The sequence below is a fragment of the Clupea harengus genome, chromosome 19 (genome assembly GCF_900700415.2).
Source record: "Clupea harengus chromosome 19, Ch_v2.0.2, whole genome shotgun sequence".
NCBI lineage: Eukaryota > Metazoa > Chordata > Actinopteri > Clupeiformes > Clupeidae > Clupea > Clupea harengus.
The window spans coordinates 14,075,497-14,096,394 of record NC_045170.1 but is presented as its reverse complement, the minus strand read 5'-3'; the positions used below and the strand labels follow the sequence as shown (position 1 = coordinate 14,096,394).

The 20,898-nt window shown below is 42.3% G+C and overlaps 3 protein-coding genes across 4 annotated transcripts in view; 2 read left to right on the top strand and 1 right to left on the bottom strand.

Moving 5' to 3' along the window:
- The first annotated feature begins 1,352 nt into the window (after positions 1-1,352).
- Positions 1,353-8,230, top strand: cthrc1a (collagen triple helix repeat containing 1a). Its single transcript, XM_012818263.2, has 4 exons — positions 1,353-1,497; positions 4,696-4,914; positions 5,767-5,983; positions 7,005-8,230. The coding sequence occupies exons 1-4, from the start codon at positions 1,399-1,401 to the stop codon at positions 7,145-7,147; spliced, it is 678 nt and encodes a 225-aa protein (XP_012673717.1). The 5' UTR covers positions 1,353-1,398; the 3' UTR covers positions 7,148-8,230.
- A 2,049-nt stretch (positions 8,231-10,279) lies between these two features.
- Positions 10,280-15,742, bottom strand: slc25a32a (solute carrier family 25 member 32a). Its single transcript, XM_012818241.3, has 7 exons — positions 15,185-15,742; positions 14,719-14,869; positions 14,069-14,154; positions 13,176-13,330; positions 12,540-12,653; positions 11,997-12,142; positions 10,280-11,805 (listed from the first exon to the last, which is right to left on the bottom strand). Exons 1-7 carry the CDS (start codon positions 15,387-15,389, stop codon positions 11,679-11,681), a joined length of 984 nt encoding a protein of 327 aa, XP_012673695.1. The 5' UTR covers positions 15,390-15,742; the 3' UTR covers positions 10,280-11,678.
- A 3,557-nt stretch (positions 15,743-19,299) lies between these two features.
- Positions 19,300-20,898, top strand: part of rims2b (regulating synaptic membrane exocytosis 2b) — a 111,157-nt gene continuing 109,558 nt past the window's right edge. The window contains exons 1-2 of one of the 2 annotated variants that reach the window (XM_031585764.2): positions 19,300-19,535; positions 20,206-20,387. In XM_031585764.2, coding sequence (XP_031441624.1) covers positions 20,221-20,387 — 167 coding nt within the window. In that variant the 5' untranslated portion in view covers positions 19,300-19,535; positions 20,206-20,220. The remainder of the gene's footprint in view (positions 19,536-20,205; positions 20,388-20,898) is intronic. The other variant, XM_031585765.1, reaches the window with a different exon arrangement.

The following is a 20,898-nucleotide window of genomic DNA, read 5'->3' as shown; positions in this document are numbered from 1 at the left end:
ATTTTGGGTAGTAAACATTAAAATCGCTCTTTGCATATATGTATTTGCTTATATCAGTAGCCGCAGATCTCTAATATTGGTTTATGTCGCCTATTTTTTTCTGCTTTTAAATCATTTATTTTTGTCTACGCTCCTTCGGCCATCTCTCTACCAAGCCTACCTGTCTCTCCAGTTCTACATTCCTGTTTATCTGATCCATTGCCTAATGGAGTCTGCCTTCCTCAATGACGGTGTAACACAGGGCAGCCTCATTGTATTACAGAGTACCCCATTAGACTGAGCCCACTTGCATCTCCTCGCTGTTTTCATTTGGATGAAGTGGGGCCCGGGACGTCTGCATGCTTAGACTAAAGCTACTCTGCGGTCAAAGGGCCAGATTTACCTAGACATGAAAACCAATCAGCCAAAGAACAACATTTACCCCAACATAACCCTTGGTTTTTCTGATTTGGATTTTGGATAAATAAATAGCAGACCAGGGTGACATATTTATTGCTGTATAACAGTAAAGTTCTGTGAAAATGTAGTAGGTGGATGTTGTTTTTTGTAGTTGCTGTTCACATTTATATTGGAACGAATGAAGGAAATGACGATGTTGACGAGGAAATGCTCGGCCTCCGGGTGAGAACTTCAGAACGTTTATTCTTCTCCCCCACATTGCTCGCTGGTTGGCTTACATTTTGCCCTTTGAGGTCAGGCCAGGAAATGAAAATACACACGCCGAGTGAATGGGTTTTCTGTTCCACTGGTGGCCAACCCTTAATGAAGTGTCAGTCAGCTTATGTAAACCTTTGAAAGCTCTGCATCTTTATATTAGATTGCTGTGTCATGTAGAATATGCAGAGTCTGGGGTAAAACTGATCAAAAAAGTTTGCTGAAGCCTACTGCTATTTCAGTTATGTGTAACAATTTGTGTGGGGCTATCCACAATCTACAAAACGCATCACAAAGTTGCAGACTGTCATAACTGTCATATTAAGATCTGTTCAAACCACCACACCACATTTTCTACTACTGGCCACCATAGGTTTTACATGAATTCTGTCTTCATGCTAATGCTCCCTCTCTTATGCCATCTGGTTGCACTTTTGCTGCCTAGTAGTCCATACCACGTGTGCAGGTTATTAGTATAAAATCACAATATTATAAACATAAAGTTAAAAGCAGCCTTTGACTAATCAAATATGCAAGCCGTGTATCAAAGCCAACGGTTAGAGGAAATAAGCCTAGCACGAGTGGGGGACTACAGAATCCGGAATTCCCTGGGGATTTCTGTGGACTCACAATCAAAGGAGCGGCTAGAACCAGTAAGAAACTACCTTCAGAGCGCACATCCTGATTCCACTCTGGCAAACTCCAAGGAGGCGCACACACCACGGACCGTACTTTTCGACGAATATGGGGTCCGTTCAAGTGGTGTTCTGGGTTTTGTTCATTATTTATCACTGCCGAGCACAGAAAGTTAAGCGACAAAAGGAGACAGAGTTCGTGGATAAGGTAAGTGGTACTGAATGTAGTGATCAGTTAAACAAATAACAGAATTCAAAAATCAGCTTTTTACGGGTTCCATCATTGAAGTCCTATCCTTAGCCCATACTGAATCCAGTAACAGGCTACTTTTTTAACTATTTCAAATTAGCCATGGCATGTATGATTGTTGCCAATTTGTCGGCAGTTATTGATTGTAAGTTGGCAAGTCATTTACATCTGGTTATAGACTCGGTCATAGACAGCACTGAGGGCCGGACGGTCGGTCGCAGATTGCATGTCTTGTAGTCTGCGTGCCAGACTTAAGATGACGGGGAACCAGTAATTGCTTTCTGACTGAGTATGCAATTTACGTAATGAGGAGTAGTCAGTAACGGTTCGATCCTCCTATCCTCCATCGACCCCTCCATAATCCAACTGAAAAACTGACAAGCCTTAAAACCTCACAGACCATGCCACTATTTGTTCAAATAATGACTGGAACGGGCCCAGCATGTCAGTCATTCAAATTCGATTCGCAACGTCGAACTGGTGAAGAATATAGAATGTAAGCTGTTGAAGTGATTTGGGTGAAATTTTAATTAATGGCAATTTAATTCTTGTAAAATGCTCACCCACCAATTCTCTTCTCTCAGTAGGGTAAAAAAAATGCTCTACATCATGCCTCTAAAGATCTGATATTGTGGAAATGTTTGAATTGTATTTCTGCGAAGACTCTGCTGGAATTTCTTCAACTGTGTCCGTCTGCTAGACTTCCGTTGGCCCTGCACTGATTGCATGGGAGGCCATGCGTGGAAATAGAGATTCCAAGATCACTTCATGAACAGAATCGAGTCCATGTGTTCATATCACCTAGCATCTGTGAGATGAACCCAAACATGTGTGGAGTGAGTTTTTGGTTATGATTTTTTTCCCGTCCGTCTATGAACCCATTGAGAGTGCTAAGGCTTTTGAAGTGCCTCTAAACACAGGGTGCTGTGTCCAAAAGGGGCTTCCTGAAGCGAAAAAAAAGAAAGAAGAACGAAGGGGAAAGAAATACAGCTGTACATCATGGTGGAGGAACAGGGGGTTCTTTCATGACTTCAGAGGTCTTCTGCTCTTGACAGCTTAGGCAGATGGGCACTTCCTCCTTAGCTCACGCTACCGGCTCGACGTCTAGACGTAGACTGTCATGAGGTGCTGCTGAGAGATGCGCAACCTCTGTTTTGTGTGAGCCCACACCCGCCATAACCATTATGTGCAAGACATAATGACATCAGTTATATTTGAAGCCTGCATTGGTTTGCTACTCAACCCCCTGCAGTAGGCACAAATAAACTCTGAGACAGGCAGAAGGGCTTTTTTTAACAGGACTGTATCGCACGTCCATAATACAATAATTACTTGGCTCATGGGTTATTTGTTTTATTTAATTTTTTACTCAAACAAGCATGTGGTAAGATTTGGGGCTGGTGGGGATGTGGGCTGAGACAACAGTGCATGTTTTGAAGCAAACCCACCACCACCTCCCTTTAGAGGAGAAGATTGCTCAAAGCCGTTGGAGGTTTAATGTCTCTCCACAAAGCCATATCTACAGACTGCTGGGGAGCACACAAAGCCACAAAAATGTGTGAAATGAGAAAGCACAATGTTGGGAAGGCGGTGTTGAAAGTTTCATGAGGTTTGCACCAAGCGGACCGCAGCAAGGTTTGAGTGGTTAAGACAGCTGTGTGATTGTGTTCACTCTGTGGAAATCAACACTCGTTGTTGCACTGTGAAATATCAAAATATTTCAGCCTTTTAACTTTCTGACAAGTATAAAAGTATTAAAAAAAACTAAAATGGTTCAATAGCTTGCTTCATACTTGGAACTGGAACTGCACATTATTCTTGAATTATTATTCTCAGAGCACACACTGGGGATATATGTTTGTAGAAAATAAGTTTTGTAGATTTTAATATGAGCATTTAACAGTTAAATTACATTTTACAGTTACACCTTTACCAACTGAAGATTTTCAGCAAGATTTTCTCCTTTTCCCTTTTCCCCAATAGCTTTTCCTCACAGACACTGTACGGTATGACATCATCGTCTGGCTCCATGTCTGAAACAGGCACTATGTGAGAGAACTGGTCTTGGCAACCGGTTGAGAGTTTTGAAAGTGGTGTGGTGGCTGAATTTAGCATGTCCTTTGAAATTCTGCCTGGGATTACAGTATTATATAAGCTTTTTTCCATCTCTCTTGTATCACCTAGACATTAAGGTTTGTGCTTTGTCCAGGAGTCTCTCCTCCCTCACTGACTGGTTTCCCCAAACTTTCAACTATGAATGGGTTTGCCTTTTAATTATTCTGAAAATGTTTTCAATTCAGTCGTTCTATAATGCCAACAGCCTTAATAGGAGCCATGACTTGAATTGAGCTATTTTCTTATTGTCTAAACTCTTTATTCAGTTATTTCCAGGGCTGGGTTGATTAGAGCCTCCGCTTGTACAAATTAGATTAAAACAAACCTCTGCTCTTGTACAGGGCCATCAAAATCTCCTGGCATCGCCTCTGTGACCCACAGCTGTTAATGTTCACACAAGCTCCAAAACTATTGTGTCACTGTCTGCAATGCTGGGATGTGGTCAGGGGATTTTACCAACTGGTCAGGCAGTGTGTGAATCAGAGATCTGCCTTGCTGCATTTCAGGGATCACAACAGTGACACACTTGCATTGTCACTATGCTCCTTAAACCACAGGGCTGAATCAGGAGTGTTCTTGGAGAGTCCTGACACTGCTTTTTAAGATGAGTGATGCTCAAAAACAGGAAGAGAACAAAAAACGGTTTACGTAGGCTGACAAAGACAAAAACAAAATGATATGGGTCGTGTGAAGTTCACACAGAGCTCCAAACTCTGCTCGTATAAGCTCCTTTACGCTTGGGAAATATGCAAATTCTGAAACAGAACATACCGGTACCCTCCAAATGTCCTACATAACTGGGCTACATAGCTATTTATCAATCAACCACTGAACTGCAAAAGCAAACAAGCAAACATGTTTTGAGCAATGTATCATCAAAACATTCAAAGTACCCTTGGCACTAAATAAGCAAACACAATCCAGTTTTTATATATTCAATTACATTTTAGTGTATGCTTACATGTAACTGAGATCAGCAAAATATCGTAATGTATCTTATCCTGTGAAGGACTCAATGTGTTGCTTTTATTTCTATTTTAGTATGGTACGTGTCTCCAAGGCCCTCCTGGTACCCTGGGCAGGGATGGTAATCCGGGGGTGAATGGCATCCCTGGCACCCCAGGTATCCCTGGACGAGACGGCTTGAAAGGAGAGAAGGGCGAGTGTGTGAGCGAGAGGTACGAGGAGCCCTGGAAGCCCAACTACAAGCAGTGTGCCTGGAACTCGCTCAACTACGGCATTGACCTGGGGAAGATTGCTGTGAGTAGGCTACAAAACACCCAGCAAAGGACAAATGGTGGCTGAGCCTGTCCTGTCCTGGGCCACAGGTCTATACATATTGTATGTGTTTATCAAATGAACATCCAGACATCTACAGAAGCATTAAGGAAATGAAAACAGTTTTGCTCATAAAGCATAATGGCTGGAAATAATGGCTCAGTCTCCAAGAGCAGGATATGACTAAAAGTCTGTACACTTAAAGGCTGTTTCTACCACTGTGAGTCCAATAGCATTCACAGCTGTGTTTTTATTGCTATAATGGAATTTTATTACATATCAGACATATGAATGAACCATTGTAGCAAAAAAGCCCACTTGAAATGTAATGACAAATGCACAGTTGGTGTGCGAGTATGAGTGGGAAAATGTGTCGGCATTCTCCTCTTGCATCCGATTATTTAGAGGAAGCGTAAGAAAGAAAGTAAACTATTTGAAATTCTAATACTTGCTCCAAATAGTGTGAAAAATGATAAAAACAGACATAAAAGAAGTTATAAACTTGGATGAATATTTTTTTTATTTAAGCACGTCACCAAATTGTGTCATTAGAAGTGCTTGAATTAGAACTCCAGTGAGTTAAGTAAATCTGTGGGATGACATGAGTAAATCTATGAGCTGTGGGATGCGGTGAGTAAATCTACGAGCTGTGGGATGCCGTGAGTAAATCTAAAATCTATGAGCTGTTGGATGCCGTGAGTACATCTAAAATCTATGAGCTGTGGGATGCTGTGACTAAATCTAAAATCTATGAGCTGTTGGATGCCGTGAGTAAATCTATGAACTGCGGGATGAGTTCTCTGTTGGTCATACAGATGCTCGGTACCCTTGCAGGACTGCACCTTCACAAAGCTGCGCTCGGACAGCGCCCTGCGAGTGCTATTCAGCGGCTCGCTGCGGCTCAAGTGCAAGTCGGCCTGCTGCCAGCGCTGGTACTTCACCTTCAACGGGGCCGAATGCGCCGGGCCGCTGCCCATAGAGTCCATCATCTACCTGGACCAAGGAAGCCCTGAGCTCAACTCTACCATCAACATACACCGGACATCAGCAGGTATCGCTAACAAGAGACGCAGCCAATTTACGGAAACCATTTGCATAAAAAAGGATATCCTCCAGAGAGATTGTTTTGCAGCACACATTTGCATACAAATGCATAAACACACACACACACACTCCTCAACTGTGCAAAAATTCTGCATAGGTAATGCTCCTGCTGGCATTGAATTCACACTTCTTAGTCCATGGTAAGGATGAAATTGCTAAGCCCCCAAGATTAAGTCTCAGGTAAAACAGACCTACAATATTGCCATGGCACATTCTTCATTTGGCTTACTTGTTCTTATCATTACATAAATATACGGCTGATCACATGTATAAAGTGAAGCTGGTCTAAAACACTGTAACTTCTTTGTTCTTGAAACAATTGCACAAAAAATGTTTCATAACATTATGAATGGGAGACCATTTGGACTAGTCATGTGCACACACATAATATCCTCAGGCACTGTGGATAGCCTGTCTTTCTGAATCCCCAACCCATATGGAAATGCAGCAAAACATAGAAAAACGACAAGAAAAGAACAAATGATATGTCCTGTTACACGCAGTCTACCCTCACACAAAGGAACCATGGTAAAATACACAAGACACAATATATAGAACATCATAAAAATGTCACCACGCATAACAGAATGAGCCTGTGGCTGCAGTGAGAGTGTCCAGAAATAGACTCATTTGCGGCTCGTAACCTGCCACCACTTTTGCCAAAGGTCATTTTCTGTGACCTCACTTATGCCTCACCATGGGGGTTATGAGTGCCACATCCTGCAATTACTCGCCAGCCAGAGGTATTTTTAAAGCCTGAGATGGTTTCAGACCACAGCAGGTCGTTGCCCTCTCACTCCGCAATTAACTCCCATCAAGGCTTCGCCATTGTAATAGGAAAGTACAAAAAGGACAGAAGGAGAGGAGAAACTGACATATGTTACCTACAGGCAGAGCAAATGTTTCCTTCACTGTTTTTACTCTGTTTGTGGTGGTTTATATCTGTTTGTTTGTGTGTTGTCTTGCAGTGGAAGGGCTTTGTGAGGGGGTCCCTGCCGGCTTGGTGGACGTGGGAATCTGGGTGGGCACCTGCGCAGACTATCCGAAGGGAGACGCGTCGACTGGGTGGAACTCGGTCTCCAGGGTGATCATCGAGGAGCTTCCCAAATGATCCTGAGTTCCTCCACAAGTCCCTCTTACTGTCTGTGACTTTGAAGTTACTGACAGAGAGAGGAGAGAGCTTGAACACCAAACACTCTCTCAGCTGTATTCCAAAGCCTTCCTACTGTAATGTAGAAAGGAAACTTAATTCACATCAGGATGGGGATCTGCACCACCTGCCTTAAAGTACCTCTATAATCAGACCAAAGTCATGCAATTTTCCTATTAAGAACCTCTCTAACCAAATTATAGCATGATTCAGTGCTCGGCAGGTCTCACCACACCTCACATTCAGACACATAAGAGGCAGTTGTCACCTCCAGTCTCCTGGCAACAGAACATGCATTTTCAAACACTAATTCACTCCATTTTGAACACTATCACTCCCGGTGCATGGGAGAAGGTGTTTCACTGATGGCAGTCTCAGCATGGTTGCAGGCCTGCTGTGCTCGAGTCTCATGTCAGAATTAGATATTTAGAAGTTTACTTTTTGTAAGGAACCCTGAGCCACCAGAAGGGGCACCAGTGTGCCGACTCTCTATACATATCTGTGTATCAGTGACTGCTCAGTCCAAATAGAACTGTTACACATGGTTCTGTATTATACGCTGGGGAGAAGGTACAGGAACACCTCCAGGCCCTTGATGCACGAGGGAGGAGATGGGTCTGTTTTATTATCCATACAGTGACTCTTATGGTGCTCAGTGATGTTGCATGGTTTAGACAAAGGGTTGCATTCTTTTCTTTTTCCTCTTTTTTCTTTGTTTTGAATTTGTTCAAAAATTGTTGTCTACGCTAGAGGGGCTAAGGAGTGATCCGTGGTTTTTACTGGGCTTTCGATGCTTGACAGTGCACACATCAGGTCTTTAAAGTTGTCTAAAGTAACAAAAAAGTGAAATGAATACAATGTTATTGTGTTTTTCTAACTTGCTGGAGGACCTGTGTTTGTTCAAACCTCTTAATTTTGTTAAGATGACCCGGTGACCTCTAAATCCCTGCATATGTTTAACATTCCTCTGTAACCATTGTCAAAATGTTAGCATAGTATTTATGTGTACAGCTTTAGAAAGTAAAGCCCTTTTTTACACAACCATGACTTTGCCCAAGTACATTTTGTTTGTCTTTAATAGCCTTACAGCATGTCTGTCACAAACATACAAAAGTGTCATTTTTACCCTTGATTAAGACATGAAGCAGATGATTAACTTAGCTCACCCCCCACCCCCAAAAAAGTAGACACCCTCAGATACCGAAGGAGGGACAGGCTTGGTATACAGTTGTGACTAATGCAGGGAATTTTTCGTGGAAAGTGAGTGAGTGAGAGTCCGAGAGGCCATGCTGATGAGCTTTACAGATATATGTGGAAGGACAGATACCTCTCAGACACATTCATCACTGCAGATAGCCATAGTCTTAAAGGTACAGCACCTAAATGAATGTTGGTAATGAGAGTCAACGAGAGTTCAGCACAAGCAACATCGAATCGTATGCTCGAGCTTATGACAAAAATCATAATCATTATCATTTTGGTCAATATTGAGATCACAATTCTTTTTACAATTATTACTCATTAATTATTTCCTCTAGGATTTTTTTCAGCAACAGTGCGGTTGTATGCACATCCATGAGCCTGCTATAATGGGCCCCTCAGTGCTTTTATTTAATAGAATATTTTTGACTTTATTATTAGTAGTGTTATCAATGCTTATTAGGTTTATATATAATAATAATAATATATTAACCTATTTTGTCTTCTTTATTCATTAGAAATAATAAATTGACCAATACATACAGACAAGACAAGAGTTATTTAAAAACACATTTAGTTCATTTGTTAATTTTTTCTCATATTCAGATGAAAAGATAACTACCGTACAATTATGTAGACTTACACAGATGAAAGTGTAAGTGCACCATAAACATTTTTTTTTAGCTTTTTTTTTTTAGAACAAATCCATGTTAATATTGACAAAATCATATATTTTTTTTTTAATCTGCATTATTTATGGGTCTGAAACGGCTCAACACTCCAGTCAACCATTTGGGACTTCTCCAAGTCATGACACTCAGACTCTTAGGTAAACTCTCTTGCCAGATCATATCAGATGAGATGCTGATGCTAATGCTAGGTCCAAGCTAAGGGATTGACCCTTTAGGCTAGCCTTTGAACTACTATACTGCTATAACTGAGGAAATGTTAATCATGTACTTGAACAGTGTAGCAGATAACGCTAAAAGGGTGGATAACTCTTCCCTGTATATGCATCGTTTCTCTTCAAATATGGACATTGACACGCGCATAAGAACCGTTTAGACTCAACATTAATAATCTATGTGTTAAAAAATTCACACTACACCACTGTTATTATACAGTAGGCCGAGTCACTGACTTAACTTCTGGCTGGCTTTAGTTATTTGCCCCATATATTACGCCTGTAGCATTAGACTTGAGTATGTTTAGCTTGCTAACGAATATAACAGTACATGTGTTCATAAATAATAAACTGTAAAATTTCAGCAGTGGTGGTACTGCTCATTGGGTCTCCTTGAAACCAAAGTGTTTCCAAACAGCGGAACTGGTTTCACCTTTTTTGTTGACTGAAGGCTCGTTTTGGATCATCTTTGCTCGAGCTATGTGTGAGTCTGGGTTTTTGGGGAGTAGTGAAAACACCACTGTAAAGAAAAGGGATGCGCTGGATTAAAGAGCATCACGGAATACGGCACAATCATTGTTCTGTCACGATTGTGTTGGTTTCATAATCGTAATCGAAAATAAAATTATATTAATCACCAAGCCCTAATATAAACACTACAAAAGACGTTGTTTTTCCACATTCTAAAATTCTCTAGGAAACCAGGTCCTATGCACACATCAGACGTATAGAGTTGCTGGCTAGTGGTTTAGAGGTAGATTAAAATGCTTTGTATTGTTGAATTAGACTAATAAATAGACCACATCAGCCTACCTTTACAAGAACTTTGAGTTTGTTCGTAAGGCTTAGAGGTTAAGTATGAGAGAGCATTGTGTTCTCATGCAATATAAATAAAAACACATTCTAAAGTTAACATTCATTTTAAACAACAAAAAATCCCCTCCACACAAAATATTATTTTCATTAAAGGTCTTCACATCTGTGACATATTTCATATAATACTTCTTTATTGTTAAAAAAAACTGTAGTACTAGAGGGATATTTTTATATCCTGGCAAGAATTTTACCACAAACTTCTGTTTAATTAGACAGACAAGGGAGGAAGCCGTAGTGGCTTTTAATTTGTGCACACGAAGTCTATATACACATTAACATCTCCAATCCAAGGACAAGACTGCACCCTAGTGGTGAGAAGGACAAATAGCACACTGATTTACTGTAGGCTGATAACTGGAAAAAAAGTCATAAGCAATAATATTCACACTGAGTCTCAATGAAGAAATATGATGCACTCTTTTCCCATGAATGTTTCCTATGTACTTTTTAGAGAGTCACTTTCTTTTCAAATCACACAAAACATAACGTTCACACTTGTTCTCCTCCTGACTCTTAATCTTTGGTTCACACACATACATTCTTTTTCAGTCAGTCTTTATTTATTTCTTTCCCTCTTTCTTCAACTTTCTTTCTCCTCTCCAGTCTCCGTGTGTCTTTCCTTAAAGGGACGTCCAGGCTGGACGGTCTGAGCCCTGCAAACTCAGCACTGGAAAGTTGCTGATGTCATCTCCTCTGTAAAGCATGATCGGGTAAATGAGTTCACCCCACCCCCCTCTCTCAAGTGCTTCAAACACAACAGTCTGGAGTGACGCTCCCTCCGACACGGGCTTTAGTTTTCCACCCGGTGAAAAAGGTCAGCACGTGGTTAAAAAAAAAAAAAAAGACAAACGATGACAACGACAGAGGTGTCTAAACATCATCACGGTTGTTTTCACAACAGGGTTTGCACAAGAGTTGTGACAGTTAAAAATGACACTTCCGCATAATATGGCTGTTGCCGCCCCCAATCCCTCTTTCCTCAGCATTGTGTAACCTTCTACAACAACTCATAACAAGAGCTTTAACACACATGGAACCTATTTTGTTTTCCACTTGGTGCTACTCTACTCTACTCTAGTCACTAACCAGCAACAGCTACAGTTCAGGTTGTCTCTCATCAGAGACTGAGGTGGTGTGCTGTCTTCAACCTCCAGTGAAACATTATGTTGCACCCCCCCCCCCCCCCAGAGGTTTTGTGCATTTTAGTCTTCTTGGGGGCCACTTGGAAAACATACAGGCATTACTGCCCTGCTTGTGGACTGTCAGCTCCGTCCTGTTGGTCCAGTGTTCCTGAGGCATGTGTTTGTGTTTCTGTGTCTGTGCAGAGGTGCGAGTGTGTCTATGTGTGTGTACTTATCTGTGTGTGTGTGTGTGTGTATGTGTACATATCTCTGTGTGTGTATGTGTGTGTGTGTGTCCGTATCTCTCTCTCTGTGTGTGTGTGTGTGTGTGTGTGTGTGTGTGTGTCGGTATCTCTCTCTCTATGTGTGCGTGTGTGTGTATGTTTGAGGTTCAATGATACTCTCCGAGCAGCAAGCGAGATACGTTCTCATACACCAGGAAGGTGATGCAGCAGGCTGGAATGACGCGGACGAGGTTGGGGACCATTCCTTTGTAGAAACCCTCCACACCTTCATTACTGCAAAAGGGAACATCATATATGACACACATAAATGACAAGCAACAGACTCCCTAAATATCAATCTCATATGACTAGCTAATACATTTTTTTAGGCTAAATCTTTGAGCACAGCAAGAAACATATTGTTAACATTTCTGAGACCTAGAAAAACCTAGAATCAACACAGAGAGTTCAGTGCTTATTGCTACCTCCATGTCCTCCTCATCACATCCGAAAGCCCACTGTAGTTGTTGTGCTGGTCTTGCAGGCGAGCTCGGACCACTTGATATGGGTAAGTTACTGCTACGGCAAATATTTTGGAGATGGCTGCCATGGCAATGTACTCAAGCGGAGACTAGAGAGAGAGCGAGAGAGAGAGAGAGAGAGAGAGAGAGAGAGGGAGGGAGAAAGGGAGGGAGGGGGAACCCACGCAGAAAAAAATTACTCACTTCCTTCAGTGAACAGAACTTTCTCACTTTCTTCACTCGTGACTTGAATTAAGGAATAAATACAAGAATCTACTGTCGCTGAAACAAGGTTCTTCTTAATCCTTTTCTCGCGGGCTCTTGTGACCCTGGCGTGATACTGTACACCACCTGGAATCCTTATCTTAACTTCATCAACTTAGTTCACAAAAAAAAATCATGGCAAGCTGAAAACTGCAAGCAGTTGACCTTTCAAGAACAGCTAATTTTCTTTCTCTCTCTCAATGTATGAGTGAAGAATTTGCTGAGCTGCATGAGTGACCTTACCAGCAAGGCGTCCGAGGGCATCTTCCTTGACTTGTTGTAGTCTCTCTTCAGGCCCTCATAGGTCATGAATTGCAGTGCAGAATGGGAAGTGCCCACCAGACCGGGCAAAAACCCCTGCAGTGACAATGGACTTGAATTAGAAACTTGCGACCCATATTGGTAATGAACTTTGACTACATGATTATGAGCTAATTTAAGATGATTTTAATGTATTTAAGAAAAAAAGATAGCATTAGGATAGCATTATGAGACCACATACTTTTACTGTTACAGTTAGCTGGTGAGTTTAGGTGAATTTAGGTGAATTGCTTTGAAACAGGTGTAGCAAGTGCTGCATGTGCTTTTTGGGGGTGCGTGTTTTCAAATACAGCACTGAAACAAAGTGTCTGCTCTGTTTATGCATTACTGCGGTTAGCTCTGCTTAGTCAAATGCAATGAGGCCCTTTGGTGGCACACCACAGAAATATAATCTACTATACTGTCTGCTATGAAGCCACATGGGGAGTAGCGCTAAAAAAAAATCAATAATATAGAGGTATACAGAGATTGAAATGCAAAAAATCTAGTCAAATGCTCTGTACTATTCTCTACATAGTTAAGCGTTTCAGAGAGGATTAGTTTAGATCCAAAATGTACCCTGTATAATCCTGGGATACCCTCGTGACGATATATTTTCACGAGGGCGTCCAGCATTCCCTTGTACTGCTTCCGGGATGGATCTGCATTGTACTGCAGGACCAGCCGGGTCTTTGTCACCCAGACTGGATTGGTCAGGCAAAGCGTCAGCATGCCTGGAAAACGCAGGGGAACAGGGAGGGCAGAGGGAGTTCCAACAGCAGGGTACCTTCAAACCAACACTCAGCCAAAACAAGAAGTGCTCAGCTAATGTACAGCACAACCCGGGGTTAGGCTTATCTCTCTCTTTCTCCAGGCTAGTGCTCAAAAAAAGAATGTTCCAGAGACTTCTGGAGGCTTTCGGGAGCTCTTGCTCTGGCGTAAAGCAGGCAGCAGGTAGGAGAGCTCCCGAAAGCCTCTTCAGACCCTTCCACACGGCTGTTTGGTGATGAAAGGGGAATATAGAACAAAATGATCTTCTCTAATATTTTGTGTAAGTGGGTTAACCAAGCCACCTTCCAACCCTTTAATTTCAACTCAAATTAAAATGAACTTTAATAAGGGAACTGAAGTAAGGGACCAGGGCTCTCAACACCCCTGCTGCAGCATGTGTTCTCTTCTCCTTGCACCAAAAGTGCCTCATAAACAGCTGTAGCCAGAGTCCTGAGTAACCTCAAGGCCCAAAAGGATCCAATACCTGACAAATTATTGCCGAATCATCAAATGCTTTCTCTGCCAAGATTTCCAAGTACACCCAACCACTGCGTCCAAATCTTGCCACAGATATCAGCTTACACAGCCACACACACACGCAGTACCAACACACACACTGACTCACGCACGCGCGCACACATACACTGGAGTTGGGGTGGGGTGGGTGGAGCTGCTAAGCTAGGTCATTGACACACACTGACCTGCTTCTGCTGCGGACACCAGGTACTCAAAAGCGCTTAGTTCAGCCTTCCGGCCCTCCTGGGTGTATGCCTTGATGGCGTTGTAACTGCAGATAGAAAAGACACACATCTGGCATTATATCAAATATTATGATCTTATCCATTTCTTTATACACACGCCCACATACACACACACAAACACACAGGCACACAGTCCGTGAAAAAAGCATTGCATAGCCTTTATACGACATTCAACTGCTTTTCTGAATAAGTCAGAGGTAGAGCCTACATGGGCAATAATATTGGCCAAATATTAGTAATATGGTTTAAATAATTAATTGATCACATTATTTACTAGAATCAACTTGTGTGAGGCCTTTTACTGCACGCCATGTACTGCATAATGTTGCAGATGCTTGTACTGGCGTGTTGCAACTGTTTCACGTTCCTGTTCCCTGTTGTTTTTAACTCCGTGAGATGGGTGTGTCTTCCTGAATAGAAGCTAGAAAAAAACAGGAAGCTAGCCTGGGCTTTTAAGTCCTTGCACACTTATGGTCTTGGGCTGTTTGAGCATGTAAGTCCAACCCTGTCTGGCATGCACACACACAAATGACACAAGCAAATAAACAAATAAAGCAAATCCATCCATACGCTCTCAAGCACACACTCACAATAGGAAGTAAAGGCCCCAGGATGCCCCTGCACCCCAGATGTTTGGGGTCACCCCTTGGTAGAGACCCCGAATCCCCTCCAGCTGCCAGATACTTCTCATGCAGTGCACCATTCCATCATACTGGGGTCTCATCTGCAACCCGTCACTCACTACGAGGCAGCACAAAGGAGGTGGGGAGTGTAGGGGTAGGGGAACAGGGACCAGAAAGCGGAACAAGAAGCTTAGTCACGACAACTGCAGTCTAAATACTAATGGTAATTCATTACATCTGTTATGGCTACAAGGCATTTGGGTATGTGCGCTGACATTACTTGGTGGGATATCTCTGCGACTATTTTCTCTCAGTGCAAATATCAAATGTAGGTCACCCAGAAACCGAGTGGCTGAGGCGCTCTGCAACAACCAGCTATCAGCATAAACACACCGTTGTGCGGCGCAAGTCATTCTAATAAACAACGCGTTACCTGCAAAGCGTATTTTCACCAGATCCAAGGGATGGAGCACCATTGTCGAGATAACTCCCCCGCTTAGTCCGGCTGCCAAATTCTCATATTTGATGTGGCTGAAAAGACGTAGGAGGTTTGCGGATATGGAGAAAGGTGACCCAGGAGAATCCGGGGAGACAGGGATCGCTGCGGCAGTCTGGTGCTGCCTCGAAATGTTACTCATGCTTGTTTACTTGCAGGTCAGCCACAGTCAGTGGCCGCGACTCAGCGAAACGACACTAAAAAACGCAGCGAAGAGTAATTTATGGGTGCAGATATCGCACTACTAACCCAGAATTGACTGTAATCAGGTGACTCGTCTCCTGCCATAAATGTTACAGCCATCTAGACACCGATCGATAACGGTGTTAGTAGGCCTACTTCGCCTGACCTCTTTCAGTCGACCGTTCTTCGTATGTAACATAGGATAAACGAACATGCAGAGAAGACATGGGAGAGGATCAGCGCAGCATAACAACAACTTCGCGCTGACGCAGATCTTGTAAGCATTAAGATGGACCAATACATGGGCCTCGGTCTTCCCGACAGTATGGTGTATGATGTAGAGATCTGTGAAATTAAACACGCCTCCCCACGTTTCTGACCTCATTGAAATGACCCACAATGCATTGGCCGTTTAGGGCTTCAGTGTGACTAAGGGGAGGCTGTTTACTAGGCTGCGATTGGCTGATCAAATCTTAACTGTGATGAGCTCAACACTTCTCTCTTTCTCTTCCCGTTGAAGATGAGCAGCAGAGAGCAGTATTACGTAGTGGTGCGTTAGTGAGTCAGCGGATTACTTGTTCTATCTATCTATCTATCTATCTATCTATCTGCTTTGTTTGATTAGTCTTTTTTGTGTGTGTAGCTGCTTGATTTTAATACTGATGATGTCTAGTACAAATTCAAAATCTGCAGTTTTCTGTCATATCACAAAACTATACACAAAATTGAAATAAAAATGCTTGTTTTCAGTATATAAGAGGTTGTGATTTTTTCATCAGTGTTGACAACTTGTTCAAATGGTGTTAAGATTTACTTTAATCATTACGATCTCTTTTGCAGAAATGCAGAAACATTTGATATGATTCATTTCTCATTTCATTCCAGGAATACCCTTTGCACAATACCAGTTTTAACTTAAGCTATTAGCCCACCCAAACACCATTACATTCAGTTCATGTTAAGGTTACAAGACAAAGGTCTGTCCTTGTTGAATTGTGCAATATACCTTTCAGTCTGCATCTGGGTCAAGGTAATGTTTGATGATATGGATGCATGGCAAACAGAGTGAAAAAGTGGAACACTTTGATACTAGAATTTGGTCACAGCCTGCAGCCAAACCACCAACATGCCCTGCATGACAAAGCTCTCCAGGTAAAAAGACATGGATCATCGCCTAGCCAAACACAGACAGTCACACACACACACACACGCACGCACGCACGCACGCACGCACGCACGCACGCACGCACGCACGCACGCACGCACGCACGCACGCACGCGCGCACACACACACACACACACACACACACACACACACACACACACACACACACACACACACACAAACTCTAGTTGATATTTGATTTGAATTTTTTTCAACAGTGGCTCTCTTCCATAAAGCTTTGATTGGTGAAGAACCCGGGCAAAAGTTGTTGTATGCAGAGTCTCTCCCATTTCAGCTGCTGAAGCTCGTAACTCCTTCAAAGTAGTCATAGGTGTCTTGGTGGCCTCTCTCACTAGTATCCTTCTTGCACGGTCACTCAGTTTGTGAGGACGGCCTGCTCTAGCCAGATTTACACATGTGCCATATTCCTTCCATTTCTTGATGATGGATTTAACATAATTCCAGGGGATGTTTAGTGCCTTGGACATTTTTTTGTATCCTTCCCCTGACTTATACTTTTCAATAACCTCTTCTCTGAGTTGCTTGGAGTGATCTTTGGTCTTCATGGTGTAACGGTAGCCAGGAATACTGATTACGGAATACTGACCAGTGAATGGACCTTCCAGACACAGGTGTCGTTATACTACAATCACTTGAGACACATTCACTGCACACTGATCCCCATTTCAGTAATTGTGAGACTTCTAGCACCAATTGGCTGGACCTCTGTTGAATTAGGTCAGTCACTTTAAAGGGGGTGAATAGTTATGGTATCACTTATTTTTAATTACATATTTGTATTTAATTGATATAACTGTGTAGAAATCTGTTTTCACTTTGACATTAAAGAGGGCTTTTTTGTGTTTTTTTTGGTCAAAAAAGCCAACTTATATTGACCATGATTGATTTATAAAAGCAATAAAAGGGTAAAATATCCAAGGGGTGAATACTTATGCAAGGCACTGTATTTATCTTATCAGAATGTCTCAGAGTTATAGCATGACGTTTTTGCTTCTCTTTTGCCATTTTCTTCATCATTAGTGAAGAACTGAAACTCACACCTCACCTTATCATGGGCTTTATGTGCACATCTATATTCACTCTTCATTGTCAAAAGAGGACACAGGTTGTGAACAAATATGTGCTAAGCCAGGACATCATGAAGCAATACTTTAAAATTAGCTGAAAGAGCTATGAATTTTCTTGCTGCAACAACATCATGACCTTCGTGGCGTATCTGAAGCAAGAATGTCACAGAAGGAAGACTGGGATAGCGTTGAGCGATAAAGCAGACAGCTTTAACTGCTGAGTGATAGTTCCTGGCAAAACACATCCTACACTAAGAGACAATCCAAGTAAGTTTTGTGTGCTTCATTACATAACATCACTGGGTTCCCTGTACTACTTATATACTTTGAATAGCAGAAGAGGTCCTGTCTGTCTATCTTGACTATAAGTTCCTGTTAACACTCTCAGTTCCTCTCTTAGCAGTGCACCTGAAACGTTACCAGACACACAAACAGTGCTTCTGATCTGTGGCTTCTGCCTGTGAGATGTAATTAAATATGAAAGAATACACTGTCCAAATAAATGCTTTAGTCATGGTAAAGATTGATTACTATATTGAAACACAATACCACAGATGATTATTTATTGAAATAAATAATAAAACAAAAAAGGAACACAAAACAAACAAATAAACTGAAACAGGTGTTTGGCTTTTTTCTCTGGTGGCAAACCAGAAGCAGTCTATGGTGCCTGAGGAAAAATAGGCTTACTTAATGCTAATTGACCAATAGGGGGCGCTCATTTCACTTGTAATTCCATTTTTAGGACCCAATTGATGAATAGGCACTGGACCCTTTGGGTGCAGGAAACAGACCTTTTTTTATGAATAATTGTATGTACCCACACGGGACTAGCTGTGGTAGATAACCACATATTCAGTAATTAAGCTATATGTATGTTTGACATCTCCGTTAGCATGTCATGGAAGCGTAAAGAAATAGCCGGTTTCGTGGTTAAAAGTGGAGCTTTTTAAAGCTCTAATGCACTGTATTTTTATTTTCAGGTTACGAAAATATAAAGAAATGTATTAAAAAACACAGAGACAAAATCAAGATGTAGGCTACAGAATTCACAGGGATATCCAGGAACATTATCTTTTTTAATGCACTTACATATTTACATTAGGCTCACATAATTATTATGGGTCGGTAGGCGTTTAAAATGCAGATCTGAACTACAAACTGACGATGGAAACAAAAGGGCTTTTTTCATTTTAGAAAAAAAAATATATTAGGTTTGTGTTTACTGTTGTGTTTATTTGCATTTCTTTTGCCCTTAGTTGGGGAAACATTAATGTATGGAAATCATTGCATGGCTATGAGAATCATTGCATAGTCTAGACGTGTCGTTTTAGACCTGTTGCTGCCTTTAGCCTTGATTCAATATGGTTTATTTTTATCACAAAAGTGAATTGTTTTTAATGTTGGTATGGTAACCTAATCAGCAAGTTGTGGATATTCGTCGAGACCTGGATCTATTCTTTACATCAGGTTTGAACAGCCGAGTCAAACGATCATCCAGTTCATGTTTTTAAAATGCTGCCCGTAGCCTACCTTCTGTCAATGAACGTGCCACAGCACCGGTTACTTCCGCCCCCTCCCGCTGGGAGCAGCTGATCTTTGTTCTACGTAAGACCGTTGCTCCGCCCATCCATCCTATCGGGCTTTTTACCCTATTGCATCCATTTTTGAGCATTCAAGAAATCTCCAAGAATTATCCACCAGGAGAGAACCAGGGGGAGCGAGAGAGGCAAGAGGACGCAAACAACCGCAAGAAGGGAACGAGGGCCCTGCGTTTGAAGATGCGGCTAACCTCTCCCTAGAAGGACCAGCTATGGGTTAGACTGGATTTAACATGACTGCGAAATAAAAGGCAAGAACTTGATCTCTACTCCCTCCGAACCCATTCGAATGGATGGCTGTTGAGCAGTGTCATTGGAAGGCACCCAACGTGAAAACTGCATGAAACTCAGTACTCAGAGGCTTTTCGCCCTCAGTACCTTATTTCACGTTGTCTCTAAGAGTCGATGTGTTTGATCCCTGGACCCGTGCTAAGAATTGCAGACAACATCTCAGCAGCCGCTTAGCAACGTTCACCGCCTGCTGTAGCCTACCTATAGCACTGGACTATAGTTATATAGTTATAGTAAGGTATTTAGCAGACGCTGGTATCCAAAGACTACTGCGATATGACGGTGTATGATCATGTAGAATTAAGAAACCATACATCAGGCAGGCTTATCAGGCGGATGCATATGGGCTTCTAGGTAATGGAGGTGGTAACATGTGTTGGCTATAAGCATTGTGGACATTGAAAGGGAACGCTGTAAAGCAGTTTAGATGTGCAGTTTTTTTAACCTATGCGTTCATTATAGAACAAAAATATGTTGTGGAGAGCATAACCTGATGAAGTTATCTGAACCGTGATGCATGCATTCTTGCTGGGACAACCTGCTCAGATAGGGCAATACATACGTATTTGTCATGACTATAGAAATGGGTCAGAATTTAAGTCCTTATGCGTGATGTTGGGTCTTTTTTAGCAATTCCATCTAAAGATGTCTGCTCCAGTCGGGCCCCGGGGCGGCCCGACCGCTCCTCCTGCGGCGGATGCCCCGTCGGACATGCCGGACCTAAGCCACCTAACAGAGGAGGAAAGAAAGATCATCCTCTCTGTCATGGACCGACAGAAAAAAGAAGAGGAGAAAGAGCAGTCCATGTTGAAGTAAGCGCTTTCAAGTGCCATTTGTTGAATAGAGCAGACCTGGCCAGCGAGCCGCTAACCACTGTGTGGGGCTGAGAACGGTTCGTGCTGCTGCAGTGTGGTGCTGAAATTGGTAGCTGCATTTCAATGTGCTTGTATAACTTTAAATGGTTTCTATCACACACCGGTGTTATTTTAAGCACAACTGTCTTTGGTTATTGAATATCAGTGCTTACGTGGGGTGTCAATAGTATTGTTGACTTAGAGCAGTGCAAAATATCCTGCCTAAACTTAACACGGGAGGCGTGGGCGTTTCATTGAATGACAAAGCGCCTCGGTGGATTTTATCGCTCCTCTTGATAAGTCGGCAGTGCATTTACAAATGGTGATGCGATAGTATTTTCTGTTACTATAGGGGCAATTCCCGTGCCAGCTGACATCCGTTCAGCGCGGGCCTAGCTCTGTCGCCTTTGGGTTGGGTTAGCTACGGGCGCCATCTTCGGCTAAAAATCCCGTCAACCGCCTTTTATCA

Excerpts from the sequence above, each read along its gene's own strand:
- slc25a32a (XM_012818241.3), bottom strand. The coding sequence starts at position 15,389 with ATGAGTAACATTTCGAGGCAGCACCAGACTGCCGCAGCGATCCCTGTC. Across the intron at positions 12,143-12,539 it reads TGCCCTCGGACGCCTTGCTG|TCTCCGCTTGAGTACATTGC; the intron begins GTAAGGTCACTC and ends CTCTCTCTCTAG. Across the intron at positions 11,806-11,996 it reads GTGATGAGGAGGACATGGAG|TAATGAAGGTGTGGAGGGTT; the intron begins GTAGCAATAAGC and ends TCCCTTTTGCAG.
- cthrc1a (XM_012818263.2), top strand. The coding sequence starts at position 1,399 with ATGGGGTCCGTTCAAGTGGTGTTCTGGGTTTTGTTCATTATTTATCAC. Across the intron at positions 4,915-5,766 it reads TTGACCTGGGGAAGATTGCT|GACTGCACCTTCACAAAGCT; the intron begins GTGAGTAGGCTA and ends GTACCCTTGCAG. Across the intron at positions 5,984-7,004 it reads CATACACCGGACATCAGCAG|TGGAAGGGCTTTGTGAGGGG; the intron begins GTATCGCTAACA and ends GTTGTCTTGCAG.